General features: G+C 38.0%; 1 protein-coding gene across 1 annotated transcript in view; it reads right to left on the bottom strand.

Annotated features, from left to right (window-relative positions):
- SECISBP2L (SECIS binding protein 2 like) overlaps positions 1-6,227 on the bottom strand; it is a 77,843-nt gene extending 71,616 nt beyond the window's left edge. Inside the window, exon 1 of the mRNA XM_037834034.1 lies at positions 5,968-6,227. Coding sequence (XP_037689962.1) covers positions 5,968-5,991 — 24 coding nt within the window. The 5' untranslated portion in view covers positions 5,992-6,227. The remainder of the gene's footprint in view (positions 1-5,967) is intronic.
- Between the last annotated feature and the right edge of the window lie 12,402 nt (positions 6,228-18,629).

Genomic DNA, 18,629 nt, shown 5'->3' with positions numbered 1-18,629 from the left:
GTCTAAAGACAGGTTTGATTTGCTCAATATATAGACTTTATCCAGAAAAATTAAATTCTCTGAAAAGAGTCCACTGTTGACTATTCAAACCTGCTTGTAAAACAAAGGGGGGAGGGGAGAAAACTGAAGTATATAGCAGTATTAATTCAATAACCTTCCTTTCTACTTCATTTAACTTCAAAGTCTACAGTTGTTCTATTAACCAAAATCTGAAGTAGATATAATAACACAAATACTTGTGAATTGAAGGTAGTTTCTTGAATTTCAACATAAGAGACACAACCACTTTTAAATGCTAGCAATATGAATAATTTTTACTCTGTGATATTCACTAGAACCCAAAACTTACTTATATAGGGTATAAAATATCAACCTAATAAATGTACCCCCAAGTAGAAAAAAGAGCTTGTTTTCAACAAAAATGAAAAATAATGGAAATTTGCTTTACATAGTTCATACATAATTATAAGAAGGGAAACAAAGACATATTTTAACTTCACTAAAAATATAATTTTTAGGATTTTTTTTAAATCAAAAAGTCTTCTGAATGCAAGAGAATGCTCTGAGCAGTATTATAAATCTAGACTACTAGACAGGTTTTTTGTAAAGCAAGGAATATGGATACATCAAATTCTCAATGTAAAATGAAAAAAAACTAATATTACCATAAAGAAATAAGATAATTTAGAAATATCACTTTTCCTGACCCCCTCCAAAAAATATTAACTCATAAATTACCTTGGTAACAACAAATTCAAATTCTTACTCATCTTAAAAATTGGAATGAGTTTTTTACGCCCGGTTTCGTTTGTACTTTAACAGTTTTATGAACTTAAGACAATCCACTGCTCAACATGTCATGCATAATTTAGAACTAATGTCTGCACATATACAAAATATTTACCTTTAAATATAAGTTTTTATTGGTTTCTATTCTAAGCGCTATTCCAGATATCAGAGTTCTACAATAAAACTCAAAAACACTGAAATGGTCCTTTGTTTTTAGCAAAAAAAGAGAAGCTGCTGTAGCCAACAGCTGCACAAAGAGAAGATGTCACTAATAGGAACAAACTGGAAAACTTTATAGTTATTGCTCTGTATGGTTTTAAATGTTTGTTGTGACTTTGGGGCCTTCAATATCGTACATCAAAATGCAGCATCTGCTGTTCTCAGACCTGAAAAGCAACGTTAAGATACTGAACTACTAAAATTCTACATAAAAAAGCCCAAAGAGACAATGTGGCAAGAAAGCAATGGATGTGGACAATATTTCAATAATATTAGTACAGAAACAAAAGAAAAAGTCACACAAAGTAGACAAGAAAATATATGGAAAATTACCTAGAATAGTTATTTCATACAATTTTATTCCTTAGTTTGACTTTCTTTGTTTAGTAGCTCTACTTTTGTCAGCATCTATTTTTTAGGCATCAGAAATTTTACAGCAAGCAGTTGTCTCCTTAGAATAAAGTATAAATATGGAATTCTAAATCACAAAAAAAGTCTAACTATTCTTGTACTATCATTTGCTTCAGATCAGGAAAAAAAAAACTATCTACATAGTAAAATTATCTTTATTTTCAGAAATTACCCCTGAATTTTCCAAGTATGAAAAATCCTAATAATTCCCCAGACACCTATGTTTGGAAAAACATTTAAGCAGTTTCATACTCATCTTTAAGCTCATATATATATATCAAAGCAAATGTCAGTAATAAAACTTCTTTAATATGAATAATATAGAAAATCCAAAAACTTTATCAGAACATGAAACTAGAAAAACCTTAGGTTTAAAACACTACATTAAACATATGCATTCAAATAACTGAAAGCTTATATAATTCAACAAATGTATTGAGCACATGTTCTGGAAAGAGCACTGTACTAGGTAGTTTTAGGAAAAATGGGCAAACATTACTATTAAGCACACATCAGCAGGGAATGCATATTTAACAGCTCCAAGATGGAGCCTCCAGAAGAGTGCAAATGATTCTCCCATATTAAGCAACAGAAAAATGACATCCACTTAAAATCAAAACTGATGACATAAAAAGGCACTCTCACACAGTGAAATTTCAGTATGTACCACATACCCAGAAAAAAAGACTATGAAAACCTTCCATAGTCTTAGCGTGTTAAGGTAAAAATATTACATATCAAACATTAAGTTATTTTATGTCCCATAGCCAAAGGTAAAATAAATGTCTTCTGAAGGAAAATATGGTTACTGCTTAAAAGACACCTGTTGGCTTTCTTGTTCCCTGATTAGGATGGCTTATACAGAAAGTAAATCACTTGCCAAAACAAACTGCAGTATTTAAAAGTTTTGCAAGACTTCAGAAAATACCGAGGGGAAAAAAATCAAAGTATTTAACTTTGATTCTGCCCACTTGCTTTGCTATCCATATATTTCTCCCATTTTCTTAAAACAACAAACTCTATCCTTCTAAAATCTGATGGAACTTTTTCAAGAACTATCTTTCTAGGCTTAAAACTAGTTTTTGGATCATTTAATGTATTAGTTTCTTTTTATATTCTTTTCTCTCCTGCTTTGATGGGGTTTCCCCAATAACTTCTTGCCTTGGATGCTTAATTTTATTTTCTTTTTAAATTGTTTAATAATCAAAGCATTTATGACCATGAATTTACCTCAGAGTGCAGCTTCAACCACATCTCATAGGTTTCCATATGTGGTATTTAATTATTATTAATTTTTCAACACACAGTTCTACTTATTTCCTTTTTGAGCTAAGGGTTTAGGGAAAATGCCTTTTTAAATTTCCAAATCGTATTTTCTCCAAATGAGCAAGTATTAACTTTTTTCTTGCTTATAAAAGTATTATTTTTTTTTTAATTTGGTAAGACAGTTCATTTACTTCTATCTATATATAAAGACCAACTATAAGTACTATTGAATAATAAACATTTTATAGTAACTTATTTAGAATATATTTAATTTGGAGTACTGATACTATTTGAAGTTTATAAATTACTTATTTAAAGGAAACAATTATAAGGCAGAGATAATTTTGTACCCTCATTAGTGAATAGCATATTACACAAATGCTATATATATTCATTACAGGCTTACTTTTCTAAAAATAAAAGACACTGGTAACCAATAATTCTGTAAGTTATTTTAAAAACTCTGTCTAATATTAATGCACTAAATATTAAACCAATGTTTAATTTGTGAAAATACAAAAGACACTATAAATCTCAAGATTGTAGCCTCTAAGACCACCGTTAAAAAAAAAATTCTCAAAACACCATCCTAAATTACCTCAAGATAGAAACACTAAGCTTTTTTAAACAAAATGAACTCCATGATTTATTCTTCACATCCTTACACCAGCTTTTTTTTGGAGGGGTGGGGAGGGTGAGGGTGGGGGGTGCATATATTATACCACGCAATAGCCATCTGTTCTTAGAATACTTAACTGTAGCAGTTAACATTAAGCTGCATGCTCTGATATACTAGTCTTGGTAAAAGAGAATACTCTCCAGATTCTCTTCTGGTATACAAAATTATTTCAAACAGTCATTACTGCAATTAAGATTATCCATCTAGCACTGCATTCCCAGTAACTTACTTTTACACTTTGTACAATGCTCCAAAGATCTAATTGGGTTAAAATGAGATGCAGAAAGCTCGTATTAAGTACTATTTTTTAAAAAAATTGAATGTCTACCAGTTGCTAACCACTTTGATATTATAATGAGTAAGGGTTAATGCTATAGGCATTTCCAAAAATTCTGAATGTGAGCCAACACCTTTAAGAGAAAAAAACATTTTGTGAGGGAAAATGGCAATTGAGCACATCCATATACACTTTTTAATGATCTTTACCTACGTAAAGTCACTTCACTAGTAGAAATATAAAAGTATATTACATTATATCTTTGCCATTACATTACTTAATGCCCTAGGGGAAAGAATCAAGAACTCCCCAAAGTTGAAAAATCTCCATTCTAGCCCCTACTCTACCATTAAGTTAATGGTTCTTAGCATTTTTTCATTCATGGACCCCTTTGACAATATGATAAAAATATTGGATTTTTGGCCCCCCCAAAATGCATATATAAAATGAAATACACTCTTTCCAGGTCAGCCACAGAGCCCTGAATTAAATGGCTAAGCTGTAACTAGGCAAAGTCGCATGACTTTTCTGGATCTCAGTTTCCTGTGTGTATGGAGGGAGGGCAGAGAGGTGGTTTAAATTATTCTCCTCTCACTTAGGTTTAGGCCAGGGAAGAAGCAGAAGGTACTGAAGGGGAAAAAATATTCAGTGGAAATCTTCTTTTATGATTTTTCCTAGTCCCTAAATTTCTATGACATTTCCAATGGTTTTGGACTTTGGAAAGACGTGGAATCAAAGAGGAAGGCGGTCTCTAGTTTAAATAATTTCCTCACAGCACTTGCTGTTAGAAAGATAATCACACACAAATACCTATGCCAAAAGTTAGCTTCTAAATAATTAATCACATTTCCTCTAGGATGAAAGGAACCATAAATATACATGTGGTGGAATTACTAGTTACAGTTCTGACATCCTGGTGAAGGATCAAACTGTTTAACCCTTTCATTAGTGGCACATATTCAAGGAAATCGTTCAAGGAAATTTCCTACTCATTTGACAGGCCTTGATATCTCAAGCATCTTAGACCTGATGTCTACAAAAACTTTTTAATTAAACTGGATATAGGCAGTACACAGAATACTCCAGGTCATAGAAAAGCCTATATATATTTGCCAAGAGGCTCCATACCAGTTTTGCTTTGGAAATTCCATATATCGTTTTATAAAACTAGTGTTTCCAGAGTTACATTCACACAAAGCGTTTTTAAAAGAAAAAATATTAAAGATTGTATTAAAAACAAATATACACAAGATGAAGTTGGCTTTGCCTGCCAAAAGAACCCAATTTCAAATCAAAACTGACTCTGACAAGCTACATATATATGAATTCAGGAATTTTGGAAATCCTGTCTCATTTTTTCAGGCACTAAGCATTTCATTTGTAAAATAATTAGGCAAATCACTAGCCTCTCTTTTTCCTTCATCCATTTGCCTAGTGCACCCCTAAGCAAGGCCTCCAACAGAAGAAGGGAATGGACTGGGAGTAAACTTCAACTTCATCAAATTTGCTATCAATAAGTCGTTTTCGCAGAAGTTCGAAAAGTGGAAAATACTGAACCTCTGGGGGGAAAACTACTATTTTAGATTATTTTTTACATTGCCATTATCCCTGCGTTTACTGGATGGATTATCAAGAATTTGATGCAATTAAAAACAAACAAAACCAAACACTAATGGGACTATCTATCGAATATAAAAATGGGCTTGGAAATCAACCCCTGCTTCCTATCCTTCACAAAAGAGATTCGATTTTTTAAAAACACTAATTACAATTTTTGCAAAAAATGGACAGAGGGGAACGAGGGCACTGATTGTAGTATTTCATATCTTAAGAACACCTTCTAAAAACAATGCTTCACTGAACTGAACGTAGATCTAAAAAGCCTATGACCCTCCATCACCTGTAGTTATCGCATATTCTATGTCGGTCTTTCTGGGTGAGCAGCCTTCAAAAGCCTTTCCACCTTGAAAACACATTCCAAGATTAAAGGGGGAAGGGAGGTCAATGGAAGTCACAAACCCTCACCGGAAAGCAAAAACAACTTGGAGCCTTCTGACCCTTTTTGCCAAACCGGGCAGAAGGGGGCAAAGAGTCCCACCACCCCAGGAGTAATCAGGGGCTTGTAAGCCCCTACGACGAGGCAGCAGCTGAGGAACAATGCGGAAGAGAAAAACGCAAACAGTCTCCCGGGAAGGGGAATCTGCGCCCCGCAAGAACCGGAAGGTTCGGGCAGCGCTGGCCCCTCGTTCGGAGACCCAGGCCCGGCCCGTGCGGATGCAGTGGCACCCAGCCCCCTATCCAGCCGGCCCACATCGATCCCTCGTACCTGGTCTGTGGGGGTTCGGTCCATGGCGCCTGCAGCTGCAGCGGACCTGCGTTAGTCGGTGTGGGGAGCGCTTCGGGCCGCTTTCTCCATGGCCCCCCGCTGGAGTCCAGACCGGGCTTCGGGCCTCCACCCCTATCTTGCTGGCCCAAACACCGAGTCCGGCTACGCCACTGGCAAAGGAGACGGCTCCAGCTCTAGGAGATGGAGGAGGTGGTGGCACCCTCGGGGAGGGATCATCTGGGACGGAAGCCGAGGAGGGCCTGATTGTGTGGGAGGCGTAATCAAAAATGGAGGCTCGCGGAAGAGAAAGGAGGGAGGAAGCCAAGAAAAGCAGTGGGCGGGGTGACGGCGGAGGTTCTGAGGAGTGGGTGCAGTGAGCCAGGGCTGGCCGACCTGGAGGCTGAGACCAGATGAAGATTCTCAGGAACTAGGTGCCCCGAGCCGCACCGCTCTTTGTGCGGGACGTAATCGCCCCCTGGACTGTTAAACCGGAGGAGTGTCGGGCCTCCTCGGATCTAGGACACTCGGGTTCCAGCCTTCAGAGACTTCAAGATCTGAAACCACCTCTTAGTGACATTGGAAGAGCTTTTAGCTACCGGCTGTACATTGACCCTTCCTTATGTTACCCAGATAAAGGCCTTCACTCTAAAGGAAAATGCCACAGAGGGGCCAACGGCCAAAAACAACCTTGTCAGGAAGCTCCACAATACTTATTAACTAATTCGTCGTTCAGGAGCATGCCTATCTCCAGGTTCCCATCCGGGCTAACCTCACCCTTCTCAGAAACCCTGATTTACCCAGGTTGTGTATGACACTACCCAACACATATGTACCCTGGAATGTTGCTTTTTCCACTGTATTTATAGAATCTACCTTTTATCTCCAGCTCATTAGTTCCTTGAGGGCAAATGGGCTTTTGTTAAGCATGGCAGAAATTCTTTCTGTGCATCTCCTCTGACACACCGTCCAACGCACACCCCCTTTCCCCAAGAGTTCTTGCTTGCTGGTCAGCTCCAGGATACAGAAGTAAAATAAAACGCCATGTAAACTAGGTGAAGGAAGAGAACTAGAGGTGGCTGCTCTTTGGGGAACTCGTGTGGCAATCCACGGCTGGGAAAGGGAAAGGGGGTTTTAAAAAGTTTGCTTTGTCATGCTTCAGGGGGTGTCAGTAAAGGTGAATTCCTTCTTCAGTCAGTCTAGGTTGTTGTCTTATTTTGTTTGAATAGGATTCCATGAAGAGGTTGGTCCGCATTTATGGTGATACTTGTCTTGGTGAAAAAAGCCATATTGTATCAAAAAGCCTGACATTAATGCTGGTGATAGAAACGCTTTGTAAGAAGAAACACTTATGCTTCTACATAGAGATCTCTTCTGTTTTTTCTGTCAACTCAAATTGAATATATATGTATACATACATATATATACTCACACACATGCAAGTGTTTGAATTGCACTGTGTGAATTGCACATGTATGTATGAATGTCACATATGAGCAATTCAAGGACTTAGTAATGTTAGTGTCTGTAGTGCCTAGCACTCTCCTATTAGGGATTAAATGAATGATGAATTAATTTAGAGTTCCTCAGATAAACTAAGCTATTTATAAGGTGCAGTTATGTAAACTAACTGATGATCATCCTCCACTATTGAAAGATAAAAAGAACTTTGAATTTTCAGATCGTCTTCCCATTGGTGGTCTTTGATAACATACCCCACAAGAGTAAAAAGGCACTACCACCATGCCTTTGAGATTACTTGTCTCCGCACCCACCTCACCCCTCTCCCTCATTTTGGGACTCTCTTTGTAACACCAGGTTACTTTAAGAGTAGAGCTAGAGAAGGGTGCAGTAGGTGGACCACTGCCTCCCCCACCTTTCTGCTACACCATTATGCAATTCTGTATATATCTTCACAGAAATATTATAGGATTTCATTCATCAGCATTTTCCCAACACCAAGGGGTCCTTTAGGGTTTTCCTAATAGGATATTTTGCTAACATAAACTGAGTGACGGGTATATTTTCTTAGTTTAAAATTTTAATACTTTTTTGGTGCAAATTGGTGTATTGGCATTTTAAAAAAGCAGGACTGGATAGAAATAAATGATTCATGTTTGACTAAATAATTGATTGAATAAATAATGGAGAAAACACAAATCTTCCTTACAGAGGAATTCCAAATAATATATGTAGATACCTCTGCCTCCAGGAAGTAGAACTTACTATTCCTCTCCCCTTTGAGTGTGGCTGAACTGAGTAACTCCCTTCCCAATAATTGAGTATGGAAAGGGAAAAACAGAAACTTTACAATGAAGAAAGCTGGGAAACACCACCTTAGCCAAGTGATCAAGGTTAACATCGCCAGTGATAAGTCACGTTGATGTCATGTGCACCTAATATGATGAGGAAGGCATTTTACCTCTGTAGCATTCTTCCCCCAAACCCATAACTCCAGGTTAATCTTGATGAAAACATTGGCCAAATCCAAACTGAGAGACATTCTACAAAATACCAGTACTCTACAAACAGTCAAGGTCATCAAAAACAAGAGAAGATTGAAAAACTCACAGACTAGAAGAGACTAAGGAGACATGATAACTAACACAGTGTTGTATCCTGGATGGGATATGAAACAGGAAAAGGAGCTTACTGGAAAAATTGGTGAAATTTGAACAAAATCTGGAGTTTAATAAATGATAATATTCCAATGCTGGTTTCTTACTTTGATAAATATGTTAATTTAAGATAGGGGAAGCCAGGTGAAAGATATACAAAAACTCTCTGTATTATATTTCTAACTTTTCTGTAAATCTAAAATTATTACAAACTATGAAGGTTATTAAGAATAAAGCAGGACTAAAATTCATTCAACTCAGACTCTTCTTTTATAATTGTCTCTTTCTATGTAGGGAAAAAACTTCCCAGTGAATTTGCTGCATGTAAACTTTTGAGTTCTCTTATCTTCCTAGGCCTATTTGGAGGTGATCTACATAATTTGAAAGAGACAGGTAAACAGACAATATTGCTGGTAACAAAAGTAATATTGCAGACAGAGAAATAGCAATCAGATAATCTGGTACAGAAATCTGATGGAAAAAGGCATTCAGCTAGAGAAAGAAGAAAAATAAATGAGAAAACGGAAAATGAAAAAAATAGAAATATTTATCAGGTATGTATTATTCTCTGTTATAGGTTAATAAATCTGAAAACCACATAGAAATAAATTACCTACAAAAATACCAAACATTAAGTCTTATGCTACAAAACATAGAACAAATCAAGACAAAGATAATCAGTCTCCACAAAAAATGGCACCTAACCTTGATGGATTCTCTAGGGAATTTTTGCAAACTTTTAAAGAATAAATATTTGAATTGCATAAATGTTTACAAAATATGGGGGAAATGGTAAAGTCAAGATATTTTTTGATGCAAATTAGGTTTTAATTCTAAATACTGAGAAGAATAGCATCCAAAACAGAAATCATATAAACTGGTTTTACACATATAGATACCAAAAAAAAAAAAAAAAATCTAAGAAAAAAATCCCATGACATATTAAAATAATTATCTGCTATATCTAAGTAAGTATACTAGACATAATTCAGGATGTGTTTGCCCTCTTCTTGGGCAATTCCTAACAAGACCATACAAAATGGACTATGGAACAAATGACTCTACTCCCTACCCCACTCCCAACTCCAATCACAGATGCTTTGAACAGAAGTAGATGCCTGACTTAGGGGGTAGCCTAGGCACATGCAACCAGCATTTCATGTCTTTTATGGCTAATCAGATTCTCTTAGAAGTTTAAATCAAAAGACACAGAGGGAAGTTGCCTGGGAACTGCAGATGCTAGAACTAAAAGGTTGTATTGACTTGAGGCTGCATAAGACATTAGTAAGAGAGTCATGAACAAGAAGCATAAGCAGAGAATATCAGATGAAATAGAAGAGAACGGAGAAAGACACAATGGATAAGAGAAGCCATGAAATATGGAAAAGACAAAGTGGCTGCTCCCTAGAGTTGCCCAGTGTATGCCTATTTCTTACAACAAAGTCTCCATTTAGCTGAGCTTTGAGTGAATTTCAGTACTTTGCACTCAGTGATATCCCAATTAAAACATCAGAATTCATCCCTGGGATGGAGAGCTGCTAGAATCAGAGGCAGATATTGACATAACACAAGAACAAGTAAATTCAAAAATTCATATGATGGTCACAAATTGTAACTAAAATTTATACAATATGTTACAGGTTATAAAATATTTCCACATAACTTCTTCCAGGGTTGGGTGAGGGCTGAAGGAATAAATAAATTCATACTGAGAAGGGAAACAGAAAGATAAGCAAAGTTCTGTCTACTCTATAATTGTAAGGGTTAGAGGAGGGCCTGACTAAATGTGTTAGTTGAGTCAGAAGATGTCAAACTTTATGTCTGGAGCTAAGGGTGGAATAAACAAGGCCAACCACTTTTACTTTTGACCTTGTCCCTTGTCAAATATATCCATTGAAAGATAGCCAGGTCCTAATCCATGGAACCTGTAAATATTACCTTATGTGGAAAATGGACTTTGAAGATGTGATTAAATTAAGGATTTTGAGATGAAGAGAATATCCTGGATTATCTGGATATTCTCATAAGGGGTAGACTGGGGGGGGGGGATTTGACATAGAAGAAGACACTACTGATATGGATGGAGGGAGGGGCCAAAAGCCAAGGAATGCAGATTTAGAAGCTGGAAAAGGCAAAGAAACCAATTCTTCTCTAGATACTCTGGAGGGAGTGTGACACCTCTGCAGACACCTCGATTTCCACCCAATGAAAATGATTTCAGACTTCTGGCCTCTAAAACTGTAAGAGAATATATTCGTGTTGTTTTAAGCCACCAACTTTTGTGACAATTTGTTGCAGCAGCCCTAGGGAACTAACACAGTAAATAAATAGAAGGAGCCAGTGGGTGACTGTAGGGATGCAATGCCTGAGACATGATCCTGTCCTCAAGTAGATCACAATTTAAAAGGGAAGATAGATATAATCAAATAATCAGAGTGTATTGAGAAAAATGCAACAACGGTAGTATATACAAAGCTTAAAGGTAGCAGGGAGGAGAGAGTAATCAACTCTATTGTTGGATGTTATGTCTGAGCTAGGCTTGAAGTTTCAAGCAGAATTTTCCATGTGGATAAAGCCGGAAAGTGCTATCTAGCCAAAAAAAAAAAAAAAGAATAGTTTGTGAGTGATTGAATGTATGAATATGATGTGAGAGACTACTATTTAAAACCAAGTGCTAACATTTTAATTATTGGAAAACTCTAGTTTACTTTTTATCAGCTTTTTATTATCTGCATTTACCACAATCCTAGAAGGAAATAATGCAGTCATAAAGATACTGCAGTGCCTTGGTCTTTCTTCTGAGGAATGATCTAAGGAAACTGATATAGAAGATCTTTCCACTTTGTAGGATTTTTATGAAACAGCTTCTGTTGAGCATCTGCTATGTACAAGTCATTCATTTAAAATAAAAGAACAAGGCAAATATATTACATTGCTCTTCTTACTCATCCTAGAAAAGACGGCAATCGCTTTTAGGATAAAAAATTAAAATCTATGAAGGAAAAGAAGCCATTTTAAAAATAGTTAATTATACAGGTGATATGATTAAATTTAATTATTGATTCATCAACAAGTGTTTAACGTGTCAGGTACTATGCTAACTATTGGAGCTACAGTGGTTAACAACAAACTCTGAGAGCAGAGACTATATTTGTTTTGAGATGTACATACAACAAGTAATTACAAGTGAGATGAATAAAAAAAGAAGTTCAATAGGTTCTAACATAGTATGGGAGTGGAAAGTCAGGGAAGGCATATCTGAGTACTTACTCAGCATCTAAGCAATGATCTGAAGGGCAGGTAGGAGTTTCAGTAAGTGAAGGGGAAGAAGCAGGGAAGTTGTTCTGAGAAGAAGGAATGGCATGTGTGAGGACCCCGAGGTAAGAGAAAGAATCTAGCATTAGCACTTAACAAGTTTATCCCTTGAGATGAGAGCCAAGGATGCAACACGTAATCCAATAGAGCAAAGCTCTGAGATAAGGGAGATGGGGTCCAAAAAGCAGGGGAAGACACTGGCCTAAAATAGGAGGAAGGACATGCTGCCCCTTATAACCAAAGGAAAAGAGGAAAGGATGGGTATGACTGCAGAAGGGTTTGGTGCTGATAATCGAGGGAATGCCTGCCTAATGGCTTCTATTTTCTCAGGTTATCTGCTGACAATGGGCAGAGGCAGAGTTTTGGTAATCATGCATCTATCAAAACTCAGCAAACGTATATTTAAGATTTGTGCATGTCATTATACATAAATTTTATGATGCAGGAAAATTTGTGAAAAAATACTGAACTCTTGTTTTAACAGATGCACACACATCCTAACCCAAATGTACACACCTCTGTAACCCAAATCTCTATCAAAATTTAGAATGCTACCATCCCTTCCCTCCCCCTCTCCCCGAATTTTTAAAATTCTCTACTTGTATCTTGTTCACGATTGTATCCTCACTACCTAGACCAATGCCTGGCATATAACAGGTACTCAATAATATTTGCTGAATAAGTGAACATGTAATAGGAAATTAAGTCAGGATTTTTTTCATGCAGATATGGGTTTTGTTAGGCATGTGCATTTTGTTGAATGAGCAGGATTCAATTATTTTATTTTTTTTACTGCACTGTTCCTTCAAACTCTCTGAGGATTACTTCTTTTTCTGCCCCAGATGAAATTTCAAGAATATCACACAAACTTCATTCCAAGTTAAAAGTGTCTTCTTTCCCCAGCTCAGTACGGCTTCAGACTGGAAGCCTGCAGTGGGGGAGGAGATGGTGGGAGAGGGGTATAGTCCACCTCTGTTTCCTTTTCTGCCTTGTACGTTTCTACCTCCTCACCTCCACCACTCTCCTGTTAAGCTTTTAGACTCCTCCCTCATTGGGCCCTTAGGAAGAAGACGTTTGGTTGTGAGGGGGAGAATGACAAAGCTTCTCAGATGTTCAATTACTGTGACATGCATGAAGTCAACCACTCATGCACGTAACTAGCCCTCAGTCCTTAAGTTTCCAAGGTTCAACTCTCTGCATGGTCCTTTAGAGGCTCAGCCCGGCAGCCTTCTTAGCTGGAATCCCTTTTAAAATGACTTCAGGCAAAAATCCTTCCTACTGATCCCTGGGAACATTTTCCTATACTTGCTTTATCGTGTATCTATCCATCCATCCTCCATTACTCCATCTCATTTTTGGTGCATTTCAAAGTAAATTACAGACATCATTATACTTTCTCCTGGGGAAAAAACATGTATCCATGGTCAGTGAAGATGCAGCTTGTTTCCAGCGCTGTTTTCTCAGGAAAGTATAAGACTTCGGTTTCCTGTATTCCCCCAGACTCCAGGAGCCATGTAGCAAGTTCTCCATGTTTTCCTCTGAAAGCTCCTCTCAAACAGCTTGAGATTAAGGGGACACATCTTTCTCGCTTTATCCTGTGTGGGTAGGAATCACCTATGTCCAAAGCAGTAGCCTGCCTGAGTCATGAGTCCTCACCTCCACCCCCACCCTCAGTAGACTGGAGGTGAGTGACCAATAATGCTGTGCTGGTTTGAATGTATTTTGTCCCCCAAAATGCCATTATCTTTGATGTAATCTTGTGTGGGCAGACATATCAGTGTTGATTAGATTGTAATTCTTTGAGTGTTTCCATGGTGATGCGACCCACCCAACTGTGGGTGATGACTCATTGGATAATTTCCATGGAGGTGTGGTCCTGCCCATTCAGTATGGGCCTTGATTAGTTCACTAGGCCACTATATAAGCTCAGACTGAAGGAGCGAGCTTGCTATAGCCAAGAGGGACACTTTGAAGAATGCACAGGAGCTGAGAGAGGAACTGCAGTTTACAGAGACATTTTGGAGATGGCCTTTGAAAGCAGACTTTTGCTCCAGAGAAGCTGAGACGACAAATGCCCCGAGAGCAACTGAGAGTGACATTTTGGAGAGAAGCTGACGCATAGAGAGGAACGTCCTGGGAGAAAGCCATTTTGAAACCAGAACTCCAGAGCAGAAGCCTGCCATGTGCCTTCCCAGCTAACATTCCAGATGCCATCGGCCATCCTCCAGTGAAGGTACCTGATTGTTGATGCATTACCTTGGATACTTTATGGCCTTAAGACTGTAACTGTGTAACCAAATAAACCCCCTTTTATAAAAGCCAGTCCATTTCTGGTGTTTTGCATCCCGGCAGCATTAGCAAACTAGAACAAATCTCACACACAATTTCTTTGCATGTCTTACAAGGGTGGAATAACACCTGGCTGAGGATGTGGAGTACTTGGCACCTATTGTATTGTCTTTTGGGGACCCAGTCAAAGTCCCAATTTAATATCTTATTACCTGTTCATTTATTTAACCAATATCCAGCACCTTTTATGTGCCAGACATAGATCTAGGCAATAAGGATACAACAGTGAACTAGACAGACAAAGTTCCTGCTCTTGTGGAATCTACAGTTTAGTCAGAGACAGACAGTGAGCATGTAAGTAAAGAAGATAATTTCAGGTAGAAATGAGTGTTATGAGGGACATAAAATATACTGCTGTGACTGAGAGCAAGTGGAGGAGGGAGGGCAACTACTTTAGGTGGTGTTGGGGATTGCATCATGTCCCTCACAAAAGACATGTTTGAGTCCTAACCCCTCCCGCCCCACCCCAGTTCTGTGGATTTGTAAATAGGATCTTTGAAGATCTTATTAGTTAAAGTGTGGCCCAAATGAATGAGGGTGGACCTTAATCCCAAAATGGCTGAAGTCCTTAAAAGCAAAGGAAATTCCACATGGTAGTAGGAGAAACCAGAGGAGGAACACAAGGCTACAGATCACCATTTGACAAAGGATTGCCAGAAAAACTTCACCAGGACACTAAGGACTTCGGAGAAAGCATGGCCTTGCCAACACCTTGGCTTTGGACTTCTAGCCTCCAGAATGGTGAGACAATAAATTCCTGTTGTTTAAGCCAAATCAGTGTGTGGTATTTGTCATAGCAGCTCTGGCAAAGGTGGGATCACCTCTGAGGAATTGACATCTGAACTGAAATGCAAAGAAAATGAAAAAGTGGGGGAAAGACAAAGTAAAGCCCTGGGAGAGACAAATCTTGGCATTGGAGGAACACAAGGACATGGCCAGTGTGAATGGAGAATGGAGGAGTGGGGTGGGGAGATGGTATGAGCAATGGATGGAACAAGGACTGGAACCAAACTGGATCGCGTGGGAATACTGCAGGCGTTGGTAAGGAATTTGCCAATTCAATTTTAAGCCCAAAAGCCATTTGGAGGATTTTGAAGAGGTACACTTGCTATACCATGAATTCACATGTTGGCCACATGCTGAAGAGTCAGCTGTCAAAATTAATATTTAACTCCTGGGATATAGGAATAAATCTGAATGTTTATCTAAGAATTGAGTTACTATTAAATTTTATTATTAAAAATGTTTAGTAGTCAAAATTTAGAAGTCTGATGTGAGGCAATTGCTACCTCTTACTTATTCCTGCAGTCACAGTATTGTACGATTTTAAGTAAAAGCCCACTTTCTACTAAGGTCAGACAAGGAGCAAGACCATTTTTGGCTAGCTCTGCCAGAATAGAGTACTTCTTTTGCCGGACAAACCTATAGTCGGCAGTTATACAGTTACACTCCTAGTGGTGGCATTGCCATCTGTTATTAAGCGTCTCTTCTTTTCTAATAGGAAGTGACTCATGGACTTGAAGATTGGCTGATGGAGATGAATCAATTTCATTTACACCCCTTAGAAACTGAACTTTGTGCTCTGCTTGAAGAAGTGTTCTGAATATTTTCAAATGCAGACCTAAGATTATTTCTCTCACTTTGAGTTTAAATTTTTAATATCTGTTTATTTCTGCATACTTTTTATTATTAATTAAATTATATGAATACTTGTTCAAAGGAAATAATTTTCTTCTTAAAGTTGTCTAGGCAAACTTTCTTCATCATAAGTGTTTTAACTTTCAATTATTTTCCTATGTATTTAACTATTGAAATCTCTCAATAATTTTTTACATAAAACTAACAATTTTCACAACCACCATTGTTACTGCACTATTATTTACACCTTATCAAACTATTAGAATTTGAATATAAGGAGTTACATTCAAAAAGCTTACCTATGTTCAAATGTGAATATTTGCATATTAAAAATAACTCTGACTGACATGCCTCATTCTTATAACTTATATAGTTTGGTTGATTAGATGTGTTGTTTAACCAATAAGATCACCAGATCAGGGGCCACCCAAGTTTAGGGTTGCCAGAAAGTGAAGTAGGCACTGGATAATTTGGGCTTCCAAAGGCCAAGCCTGATGGTAAACCTGAAAAGCAGATTTTAGCTAAATGCTAAATATGAGGGCCAGAACACAGCTGAAGTTGAGTATATCCCTTGTTTTATGCAGGAGGGTAACATGATCTAGTGTCAAGAGGTTGGTTAAGTGACAGACCGTGTAATTAAATGCAAATAAAGATAGTACTAACTAAAATTTACCAAAGGTAATACTTACATGTTTCAGGATTTAAGATAAATCCAGAAAGATTCCTATGTATTAGTGGCAAACTGATGGAGAAAAAAAGGTCCCATTTATAATATCAGTGGTATGGTGAAGAGTACAGGACGAAGAGTCAAAAACTTGGGTTTAAATCTTAGCTATTTTCTTTGCAGGCCATGTGCCCTGGAAAGTCACTGAAACTTCCCTGGACCTCAGTTCCTTCATCTGCACATTGCAGAGGGTTGATGAGAGGCTCAAGGTAAGGTAATGAAGGTGAGAATACATTCCAAGCTCTAGAGCAATGGTTCTCAACCTGGGGTGTTTGTAAAACTAAGATGCTCAGTCCTCTTCTTAGACTAAATCAGAATCTCTGGAGTGAATAATCTCCTGATCAGCCAGAGTCAGCTATGAAATCTTGTCACATCATTTCACTTCTTTCTTCAAACCTTCCAGTGGAGCTTCCCATCTCAGAGTAAAAGCCAACACCTTTAGAGTAGCTGGTGAGGGTCCCCTCCCCGGTGGTCTGGCCCCCACCATGCCTCTCGCTTCTCTTCCTCACTCACAAAGCTCCAGCCACACTGGCTTCCTTTATGTTTCTGGATCATTGCAAACACACTCCCACCTCGGAGCCTTTGCCTTTGCTGCTTCCACTGCCCAGAACACTCTTCCCCAGGATAGTCCATGTGGCTTAAGCCCGCTTCAGGCCTTTGCTTAAATGTGACCTTCCAGTGAGGCCTCTTTAAAATAGCACATGTGCATGTGAATGTGTGCACGCACACACACACACACACACATACACCCCCTTTTCTCCTACCAGCTTTTTCTCCATAGAACACTAGCTAGCCCATAGCAAGCTCTTAGTAAATATTTGTTGTTGCTGCTCCAAATGGAAGCCCTGAGCATGCCCCTTCCTCAACCTAAAATGTCAATGATGGTTCATTGCCTACTCTAAATGTACCCTGTGCTTTTCTATCTCCATGTCTTTGCTCGTTCAATTCCTCCTGCTTACCATGCCCTTCCCATCTTAAAGATAATTTCCTCCATTTCCAGGATGAACAGGATCCCCTCAAAATTACTCTAGTTTGTTGTGCCATCTCCTACCTTAAATTATTTGTGTATTGCATATAATTATTTGTGTAATCATTTCCTTCACAAGAGTATACACTCCTTGAGAGCAGTGGTACGCAGCATTGTTTGATGAATGAGCAAATGAGCCTGTCTTTATAGATGCATTCACCAGAAGATGGAAGAAAAGTAATTAAATGGTGGGTTTAAATGACAGCCCTCCTAGCTCCTGTAAAGATAAAGATTGCACGTGAATAAAATAAAAAGAGAAGATGGTAACATCCAAAAATAATTTGTGGTGACAGATCAACAATAAGAAAGCAAATCCCAATAAACTTCCTTGTGAATAGCCTAGAATAGATGAGAGTGAATTGAAAAGGAACAAATTATTGCATAACTGGACTCTGAAAAGCAGATGAATACTTGCACATGGCATTTATTTTAATAGCAATGAGGTCTTCAGGCCAAGCAGGGTAAAAACAGGAAATAACATCTCAGATTTATTACGATGTCCTTCACATGGTTTTCATGAACTATTCCAAATCTCAGTTTTTCTTTAGAGGACCTATCATATGAGAGTGAAAACAGTAAATCTCTGACACTTCCCCCTCATCTGGAAATGCTATATAATCTGAAGTTGGAAAATCTCCTTCAAACCAATGTAATTTTGCCCTGCCTTTAAGAACCTTTCTTAACAAGCTATCTCAGTTTTTCAAGTCAGTGATTCATATCCACAGCTCTCCAAAACTAGGTTCTTTGGAGGATGTCCTTTCTTAATGGAAGCTAGCTTTATCAGCAGGGCCTGGTTTTTGGAGCGAGGAATTTATGAAGCTTGATCTATGAATATATAACTCCTGTTAGTCTTAGTATATTACCAGTTTCCCTAAGGCTTCTAACCAACGTTTACTGAACAAGACCTGTAACACCAGAGGCAGAAGGGAAAATAAGAAGTCCTAGATAATACCTAAGGTAGCAGAAATAATGCCTCTAAAAGATTTCCTGCCCT

The sequence above is a fragment of the Choloepus didactylus genome, chromosome 4 (genome assembly GCF_015220235.1).
Source record: "Choloepus didactylus isolate mChoDid1 chromosome 4, mChoDid1.pri, whole genome shotgun sequence".
Lineage (NCBI taxonomy): Eukaryota > Metazoa > Chordata > Mammalia > Pilosa > Megalonychidae > Choloepus > Choloepus didactylus.
Note: the sequence above shows the minus strand (reverse complement) of the source record. Positions and strands in the feature narration are given on the sequence as shown.